This window comes from Gymnoscopelus microlampas (genome assembly GCF_963454915.1).
Source record: "Gymnoscopelus microlampas genome assembly, chromosome: 20".
Lineage (NCBI taxonomy): Eukaryota > Metazoa > Chordata > Actinopteri > Myctophiformes > Myctophidae > Gymnoscopelus > Gymnoscopelus microlampas.
In genome coordinates, this window is record NC_139957.1 from 22502386 (window position 1) to 22512719 (window position 10334).

General features: G+C 41.4%; 1 protein-coding gene across 1 annotated transcript in view; it reads right to left on the reverse strand.

Annotated features, from left to right (window-relative positions):
- Nucleotides 1–198: 198 nt before the first annotated feature.
- The window catches only part of LOC311036047 (guanine nucleotide-binding protein G(q) subunit alpha-like), a 24735-nt gene continuing 14599 nt past the window's right edge, over nucleotides 199–10334 (reverse strand). Inside the window, exons 2-4 of the mRNA XM_084044571.1 lie at nucleotides 7246–7445; nucleotides 6519–6672; nucleotides 199–5321 (exon numbers count right to left, since the gene is read on the reverse strand). Of these exons, the coding sequence (XP_083900697.1) occupies nucleotides 5131–5321; nucleotides 6519–6672; nucleotides 7246–7445 (545 nt within the window). The 3' untranslated portion in view covers nucleotides 199–5130. The remainder of the gene's footprint in view (nucleotides 5322–6518; nucleotides 6673–7245; nucleotides 7446–10334) is intronic.

A 10334-nucleotide genomic window follows, 5' to 3' on the forward strand; every position in this document is an offset into this window, starting at 1 on the left:
TTTCAATGTTCTGATGTTTTGTTCTTGCTATGCAGCACTTTAGGCAATCTCTGGTTGTATGTAAATGTGATCTATAAATAAAGTTTGATTTGATATTAGTTACCTCTAAAAAATATTTCTCCCCGGAGGAAGCATACTAACCGATCAACAAAGCAGCTAACGACTAAAACATAAACCATGAATCACACTTACACACCATCAGCAAGTATAGGAACAAATTTATTTCAATTTAAAACAGATACCTTGTCATTATGTTTCTCTCTTAGAAGGCGGCAATGATCATAAGTCATGTTCATGTTTGAATGAGGATCAGGCAACAGTGGTTGAAACAAATACATGAAACACATAAAAAAGAAATATGGCAAGAGTAATGTAAATCAATGTTCGATAATAACCAACCGATACAACCCTTTATGCAATTGCATCAATACATCCAAGCCCTCACTTCCAACACAAAATAAACAGCACATGCAATTATAATTACAATTTCTTAAAAAAAGAAAACAGAAAAAAAAACAGCAGATTATCTTTTAAATCTTTAATCTTAAATACAGAATAAAGTATTTTGTGTGTACTTAATCATCTATCTCTTGTTTAGTCTCTGGTGTGTGTGGTCTTTATTTTTTATTTATTTATATATATATTTTCTAAAGGAGACCGTCTCAGGCGGTGGTCCTTTCGTAATCACCACCACAACGTTGGCACTTAAAAGAGAGCCTGGCTCTAGAGAGAGTGGGGTTGGCACACTCAGTATTATACATCATTTACATTTGGTATACATACAAAATAAAGAAAAGAAAAAAAAAACAACAGCATTTTATACATCACTACACGTTTGACCATCAGGTTTCATTAGAGTAAAAAAAAGAAAAAAAATCAAGTGGTCCTACAATACAATAGTGTTTCGGTAAAGTATTCTTATAATACAAAGAGGAAGAAGGGAATAAAATTAAAAAGGTGACCCCCCCCCCCCCCAAAAAAAAAGCGTGAAGTTCTGAATATTCCATGTTGATCTATAAAAAAAAACTACCGTGATTACACTAATTGGGATACCTCAGAGTACCCACCGGAAGTTGTATCATACCAAATCATCCATTGATCAGATGGTATGCTAGCCTAGGCATTGGTACCAATTGATCACATAGTATGCTAGGTATTAGTAAAGGGCTAGCCAGGCCCAAAAACAGCCTTCATCATTCAGTTTCATTTCCTTCAGGACCACAAATTAAAAAGGCAAAAAAATGGGCAGTTACAGTGAAATAACAAAACAAAAAATAGTCCAGTCTTTTCACTGGTCAGTGCTCAAAAAGAAAAAAGGTGACAATGATGCCACTGAAGAATGAAAAGGGGATCAAGTTTGATGTAGATTACCTACACAGTAACATCCAGAGTTAATTTAACTCAGAGTGTACAAATAGAATCAAATGGAACTGTAACTCTGAGTGTGTCTATTTGTACACTCAGTTACATTAACACTCTGGATTGTACAGTGTAGCCTCTTTACAGCTCATACTTTAGTGTGACAGAAAAATAAGTTATCAACACATTGTGCAACAGGGCTGTACCAAACCAATGAACCCAAATAATCAGCCAGTCAGCCCTTAACTATGTACCTTGGAATTGTAGTGCTGAGTGTGATTGATGGTGACTGGGAAACACGGTCATGTTTCTCAGTGTGTGCATCACCATTAAAAGTGAGTAGCAGTCCACACAAGGTACATTTTCACACTACTGCAAAAACAGTAAAATACCTGTGTATTTATGCTGGCACATCATCCATTCCAATGTAATACTGACACACTGTAGAATCTCTCTCAGACAGGCATCTCCTCCTAGCTGACTGCTTGTTCAGCATCAGACTAGTGTAATTTTTTAGCAGGACAACTGGCAGTCAAGTTCTGTTGGCCAACATCTATGACTCAAACACTGAGGTGATGGTGGGTGGGTGAGGGGGGGGGGCAATACTTTGTGGTGTCATGGTAGTGTCTCCTAAGTGAAGTTAGCGTTTACATACTCTGTGAGGTCAAGTCTATGCAACACCATGAAATCAATGCAATGAGGGAATTAAGGAACACTGGAGGCTAGGGTGCATTAATGCAGAGACTAGGTTGAGCTACGTGAAAAGAGAAAAAATAAAAGGTTTGCGTGTAATCTCTGTACACGACCTAATGGTTTTGCAATAGCATCCTGCCTAAAAGTCTTAGAGCACTTAAGTAGTGTCCATCTATAAAAAGCAGCAGTGGATGACTTGGGGTCTCTGTGTGGTCCTGCACTCCACTCCCACTGACTGCCTGATGCAACTGTGATAGCCCTTAATGACAATGGAGGATACATCGCCTGTAGAAAAGGTCAAAGACCTAAAAGGGTATCTGCACGTCACTGGCACTATGAAAGCAAGCTTGGAAATAAAACAAAAACTGCAAATTAACAATGAAGAAAAGACAGAACACACGCAGCAAGCATGAATCATGTAGCCTTCAATTACTGATAAAAATTCCACTTAATTTTTGTATGATACATTTTCTATGTATGCATTACAGCGCTGCGTCTATCAACCAAGAGGAAAGACAAGCTTTTTTTTCTTTTTTTTTAACATCCAACAAAACCAATGTGAGGGCCGCTAAAGAAACCATGTGGTATTATCATAGATGGAGGTGTAATGGCAAGTACAACTGGAAATGTCTTAAGAGAAATATAGAAAGTAGAGATAAAAGTCCATACTATACCAGACGTCTTTTTTTTTGTTTCTTTTGTCTTTTACAGCAGTTTAGACTCAAGTAGGCTCCCCCCATGAGATAAGGAGCACTTTAACATGACAGAGTCAAAGCAGTGAAATTATCAACACCTTCAAACCTGGTCCATAAATTACATAAATTAAAAAAAACATACTTAATCTTTTTTTAAATCATCTCGTCACCATATTGTGAAAGAAAAAAAAATCTTACCAGCCCTAGTTAGTGTTACTGTGGAGCTGTTGCAGTTGTTAAGGGTCTTAAAAAAAGAAAGGTTCTTGTGGGGTGGAACCTTTTTTCTCCGACTATTGCTCCGGATCTATAGCCCCCCCCCCCCAATACTCAACACAGCTCTGTGTGTAGTACTCTATCAATCAAGTGAACAAAATCCATAATCACAGTATCAATACTACCGTAAATTCATAAGAAAACAAACAAAAAGAAAACCAAACAGTACACTACTGAAAGAAGTCGATTTTTTGTTTGCCAAAGATGGTGTACCACAGAGCCTTTTGTACAGGAGCATTTCTGTGTATATGTATTTACAAACATAAATATACACAAATAATAACGTTTGCAGACCTTAAGAGTGACTGAAAGAAAGGTCATAGTTCACCTCCTCTCATCACTCAACAGCAAGCAAAAACCTTTTTTAAATTGTTATAAACAAAGTGACTATACAGTAAAAAAAAAAAAAAAGGGGAAATAAAGAAGTAAACAGAAGCACGTCCCGTGTTGATATAATGGATGTCACCACGTCACTGTCAGGGTGTGCGTCTGATTGGACGGCAGAGTGAAAGAGGCATGACATCATCAGTGTTGTGCTGCCTGTATTGTCTTCTCAGAATGAGGTTCAACTTACAACTGACAGTTCTGATTGGTCAGTCAAGCTTTTTTGCATTCCGTTTTGCCCAGGCTATTAGTTAGAATGGGCCCCCTATTCATCATACTTAATTAATGGGCTGCCACACACACTGATAATATCAGGTCCTGTGCTACCCTCCGCACCCACCTATGGTAATCAGAGCAGAACATTTGTCAAATGGCAAGTGTCATCCGCTCCTAGTGTAATGTAGTGTACTGTGTGTGAGTGCACATGTATTAGTGGAACCAGGTGGTGTGAGTGTCATACGGAAGGTTACAGATCGTCTCTGTGATTTCATACAGAAAACATCTGGAGGAGGGAAGCAATGTGATTAAGTGTAAAAAAAAGAAAAGAAATCCACAGAATTCTGTAAAGGATACTTAAGTCAAGTAAATTTATGGTTACTTGTTTTTAGACATTTTTCTGTCGTTTTTTTTGCGTATTTTTAAAGATTTTGTATTTTTCTTACCCTTTGTTATTATCAACCTTCAAATTTGCCATTATTTGTTAAATAGAAGTAGACATAGCAACAAGTTACTATCATTAAAAATGTTTAAAAAATCTCAGCAATGAACAGAGATTTCAATTAGGTTTTCCTCTCCCTCTCGTGCTTTTTGTCTTCGTGTGTATTACATATGCATTTACTTTACAATATATATTTCATTTTTTTCTTCATTTTTTTTTGCGATTGCAACGCTCACGTTGGAGGGTACATTCATAGATGCAAGATGGAGACAGAATCCTTTGCCCCGCCGCCTAACTTCCTGAGTGCAACATCACATCCTGTCTGTGTCACGCTGCCCCCACCCCTCAACTTCAAGCCCAATGTTGCATTATTAATTCCATTATGTACTGCATCTCAGGTCCATGGGTTTTTTCTTAAAGGAGATACAGCGCTGACTTCCTTAAACACCGTCATGAGGTCAAGAAAAGGAGACGAATCTCAGGATCCCATCTCACACCACCATGGTTCAACTCCAGAGGGTCAGGGGCTTAAATCCACAATTAACCAATACATAGCTCCTTACTAGTCCTTGTTGCCCCAGACACATACATAGACGCACAAGTGCGCGCGCACACACACACACACACACACACACACACACACACACACACACACACACACACACACACCACACACACCAAAATCCCCTCCAAAGTCACTATATAGCCTGTGGGACACAGCCTGTGTGCCAGGTCAGTGTGCCAGAGCCAGCTGCCGGCCAAATTTGACACATGGACCAGCTTTGGGTGGAACCAGGACTCTGACACAATAAGCTGCCGAGAGTAGGAGGAAGAGGGCGAGCTTTGGTGACAGACAGGAGGATGTATGCAGGTGGGAGAAGAGAGGGGGTGGGGGTGGGGGGCATCTGTGAATCCACTGTACTAGATGAAAAGGGAAGGGTTCTTTTGGTGTGTATGTATGCAGGCGTCATATGCCATGTGATGCGTGTGTTACCGAGCGCACCCTCTGTAAAAGAGGTGTGTTGTTTGTGCAATGAGGGGGCAGAGGTGTGCGTCGTGCGTGATCCCTCAGACCAGGTTGTATTCTTTGAGGTTGAGCTGTAGGATGGTGTCTTTAACAGCTGCAAACACAAAACGGATGTTCTCAGTGTCCGTGGCACACGTGAAGTGGGAGTAGATGATCTTGTCGCTGTCTGGGTTTAAGTCCACAAACATCTTCAGGATGAACTCCCGTGCCGCCTGGGCATCCCGCTGCGGACCTAACAGAGAATGGAGAGAATGAAACAGAACCGCAATCAGTGGTGTCTTGCCTGTCAGCTTTTGCCCTGGGCTGCACTATAATTGAACAGATAAGACAATATGTGCTAAATACACGATCGCACACGACACCATAAAAAGAGACCACAGAATATAGATGGACACAGACATACAGGAATCAGTCATGCTCCAAGAAACTACTGTCATGGCCTGGACCGCTGGCGTAGCGGTCCAGGCACCTAGGCTCAGTTTAGCCTGACAGCGTGTCGCGGGTTGAAGTCCCGGCCTTTGCTGCATGTCACTCCCCATCTCTCTCTCACAATTTCCTATCAGCTTACTGTCCTATCAATAAAGGCATAAAAGCCCAAAAATAAATCTTAACAAAAAAAAGAAACTACTGTCATGTACTCCACACCAAAAGGAAGTGACCCACAGCGGCGCTCGGGTGGTGCAGTGGGAAAGTATCTTCCCACCATCGTTTGAATCCACCGCAGCGCATCTGGCTTTGTTGCGAGTCTATACGAACACAACTGGACTGTGTTAAGTATGTGGGGAGGATTTAATTGGCATAATGACTAAATTGGGGAGGAAAAAAAGGGTTTAAAAACAATTGGCTAATCAAGAAAAAGAAAAATGAAAACAAAGTGACCCACAAAGCCTGAACAGATCTCCGATGGCCTTTGAATAACAGACATGCACTCATCTGATGTTAGGGCTTTCACTGATCATGACAAACACTCTCCATGTGTTTGCAGCAACACATCTAGAATATCCGTGTTGCTTTTTAAGGATAATTATAGGTAAATTACTTGAAATGGGAAAAGAAATAGAGTTTTCCAGCATTAGCAGTTTAGCACTCTCCTATGTGGATGTAAGGACATTGCTGTCACACCCAGCTACTGTACACGGAGTGAGTCGTATCGGCACAGTGCTACGCAATGGCATAGTGCGATTATTGGCAAACCATCGGCCTAGTGGATTTGCCCGTTACCAGAGAAGGCTCTACATTTTGCCTGACTTGGATGCCAGCTACCAATGTATGACACCTCATCACTAGGACTGGGGCGCCAACGCAATGTCATATTTAAGTACTGAACGGTTCCCCAGAGTGTTAAATTCTACGCCCATATTCAGTACACGTATTCTAATGAGCACACACACACACACACACACACACACACACACACACACACACTAACCATCAAACTCAGGGAAGTAATCAACCAAGTGTGAGTATGAAATCTTCTCCTCCAGCAGGTCTTTCTTGTTGAGGAAGAGGATGACAGAGGAGTTCTGGAACCATGGGTAGGTGATGATGGTCCTGAACAAGGCCTTACTCTCCTCCATACGATTCTGGAGTGAAGGGGGGGAACAATAAGCCAGTGAGCTTGTTTTGTGGTAAATATCATGGATACAATGTCTGCATGTGTGTTTAATTGGCCCTCAAACTGATGTATTTTCAAATGCTCACAAAAGGAAGAATGGGGGAAAGCTAATATGTATCACATATAATAATAATAATAATAATAATATGGCAAGGGAAATGTTAAGGGGGGGAAAAATACTTTTTTGTTCTATGCAACCTTGTTCTCACGTAGCCAGATAATGGGAGACTCTGCCTACCAATATATCTGGTGGTGACATCTAAAATCAGTGTAGAGAATAAAACTGTGTGGAAACAATTGAGAGAACTAAAAAAAAAAAAAAAGAAGCTCTGAAGAAACAATTCAAAGACTTAGGAGCATTCCTTCCTATTAGGGTGGTGATATTTTTGATTTTCAAAGAAGTGGGCATAAGTTTGTCAGTGTAGGATTTGTCCATGTTCTAGACCCCACTTTGGATGATGTATCGGTAGGCGGAGATCTCAGATTGTCTTGCTATGCGAGACTAAAGCAACCCTAGAATGTGTAGTATGTGTTTACGAACCTCGTTGTCTGACTCCACCAGTACTTGGTCGTACTCACTGAGCGCCACCAGGAACATGATGGAGGTGACGTTCTCAAAGCAATGGATCCACTTCCTCCTCTCTGACCTCTGACCCCCCACATCCACCATCCTGAAGAGAGGGAAGAGGACGTAGAGGAGAGAACAAGTGGAACATCCCAGGAAAACCAACAATGTCATTAACATGTTATTTAAATGTATGTTTTATTTATTTTTACATATATATACACACACACACACACACACACACACACACACATACATGAGAGACACATTCAAAATCAGAAAGACAATGTGGCACAGTCCTGGACTCTGGTTAAATAAGGTCATGTCTTTCTGATTACGGTTTTGAATCCATCAGTGCAGTCCATTTGTTTAAATGTAGCTTTGTTTCAAATCCAGCAATATTGACTACACTTGATATGATGATAACATAGCAATTCTTAAATATTATCAGAACATGGCCCAAATGACTGTCAATCTGGGACCGAGACTCATGCTAGCATTCTTTTACCCATCATGTGGGGACAAAATTAGGCCTGAAGTCCATAGCTTAAGAGAGCAATTGTTGCCATTTAAGTGTACGATGAAGACCTGATGGATTCAACACCTAAAGTACAGTTAGAGCAGTGCCAAAACAAATTCATTCTCCAAACATGGTCATTCCACAAATGTAATGTGAAAAGTGATACACTGGAACAGTTTGTTGAACTCTTGCTTTGTCAGTGGCAACGGGTAAGTCCAAAGACAGGCAGGAGACACAAACAGGTTACATGTAACTGGTGCAAGTGAAGAAGTAAGCTGTGCCCGTCACCATCCACAAAGATACAGTAAGTTTCCTTTTTACAGAAGGATCATTTGAAAGGGTGACACATGCCAGTTTAAGAATTCATATAAAGTCCAGGAGAATCCAATAATATTTACATAAAGAACAATAGCACAGCTCCCTACAAAATATAAAAGCCCAGCTATGACTCTATATTGGTGCTAATGCTAATCTGCTGACAGTAAATGTTTCTAAAACCCTAAAGAGCTTCTAAATGGAAGTATTCTCAGCATTTTATAGCAGTGTTTCCCAAACAGTCCCATTTGTGGGTCGCGGACACATTTTTATGGGTTGTGAGTAAATAGCGCTTTTCTTTCGCTTCCTACAAAAAGGATCAGAAATAAATGCTGGAAAAAAACTAATATTTTTCAAAAGAAATTCATAAAATCAAAGAAATGCGGTACGGATGTACAAGCTCACAATGCGTCGCGAGCTTGGGGATCTGCTATTCTCACTAGTTTGGGTGGGTCCCAGGGAGACATCAAATTTCTCTTCAAGGTCTCGAGCTAAAAAGTTTGGGAACCACTGTTCTACAGAACATTTACCCATATCCCAACAAAATATCCTGGTAGCCTTTCTTCGCTACTGTTCATATCTATGGAGTAGCCCAAGATTTCACACCTGCTGTCAGCACAAAATTGTTCCAGGTTCCTGCTTTGTGAGAGACTATGGATACTTATAAATATATCACGGTCCTAAACTACAGGGAACATATAGGAATTCTTAAACTGAGTGGTGCTCTCTTTTAACCTCCCAATATGACATTAGGGGTTTAAATTGTACATCAGATGCTAGATCAGTCCAGGCAGTAACTTCTACTTGATTCATACCACACGATAGGGCAAGAGGAGGATCATAAAGCATCCGTTTCTCTACCAGCCATTTTCCTGGTGCAAGTGTATGATAAAGCATTGAACTAGAGCAGTCGTGAAGCCGTTAAAACCCGTGTGGAGGAGACAAATAGTCAGAGAGAAGGAGGAGGGGCTAAGATGAAGGACGAAAGGATAAACAGAATAGATGGAGAGGAGGACAAGAAAAGAAGAGGGGGGAAAAAGAACCGCAGAAAGTACAGGAGACAGAGAGAGGAAAACTGACAAGTAGGAGAAAAGGAAGACACAGGAAAGAAGAGGTGAAAAGGAAACGATTAGGATTACAGAGTGCACCTCCTCTAGTAAAGGGATCCCTCCGATGGTAGAATGATGCGGTCCTATGTCATCTGGCCACTACGAGCTGAGAATTATTAATCTCACAAATAAACAGGACTTCAAAAGAGGACGCACTTGCACGTGATGTGTAGAAATATTTGGCGCCAAACCGTTCACTTTCGTAAACGCATTCCAGCAACAACCTTTCAGCCTGTTCATTCACGGCAATGAGAGCAAGGTCATCTTTCGCGTGTATGGGAATTTAGGTCCCAGTTTCATTAAGCGTTAATCTGTGACAATTGATGCAGTAAAATTCTTGAAAACCATTTACTTTTCTATTCAAGCGAGTGTGTGTCGCATGTCCTCACATGGCCTCTAACCCCATAAACCTTGCGTACAGTATTTTGCCCATTACAAGATGTGCACGTGAAAGCCTCTGGTGGGGGTGCAAGATGGGCCTCTCATCGAGCAGCACAGATCCGATCCACTAATTTTGCTTTGCAAGAGCGCCCCCTGGCAATGGCCCAGTCCACTGCAGTCCACAGAGACCCGGGGCCAATCAGGGCCCTGCAGGACCTGCTGCCCAAAATAACACTCCACCACGGAGAGGACGACCTCGTTTCCTCTGCCAGCCAGAGAGGAAAGGAGGAGAGGAGGAAAGGAGGAGACGGTTGAGAGAGGAGAGGAGCGAGGTGACCCATTTACAAAGACTGGGCTCCAAAATGTAGGACTTTGGGCTCACAAGGGTGTGTGTGTGTGTGTGTGTGTGTGTTGTATGTGTGAGCCATAGTCGTGGTTGTAGGCTATAAAACTGTGATAGCCAAAGTGTGCATGTTTTTCTGTGAATGTCTGGTGTGGTGAGGAGGGAGCGGAGAGGAAGATGAGTGGGCTCTGGGTACAGACAAGCTCAAGGCTTAACTAAATTCATGGGGAGACACAATGTTCATAAAATATGCATATAATTTGGGGCGACGACAGACACACAATCAATGAGTTATGGGTTAAACTTCGATGAGCAACCTAGGGGTTACTTAGTAACACAGAGGAACTGAAAATGTCTCAGGCCGATAGAGGCGTCTTTTCTACCTGAAAATGATGCT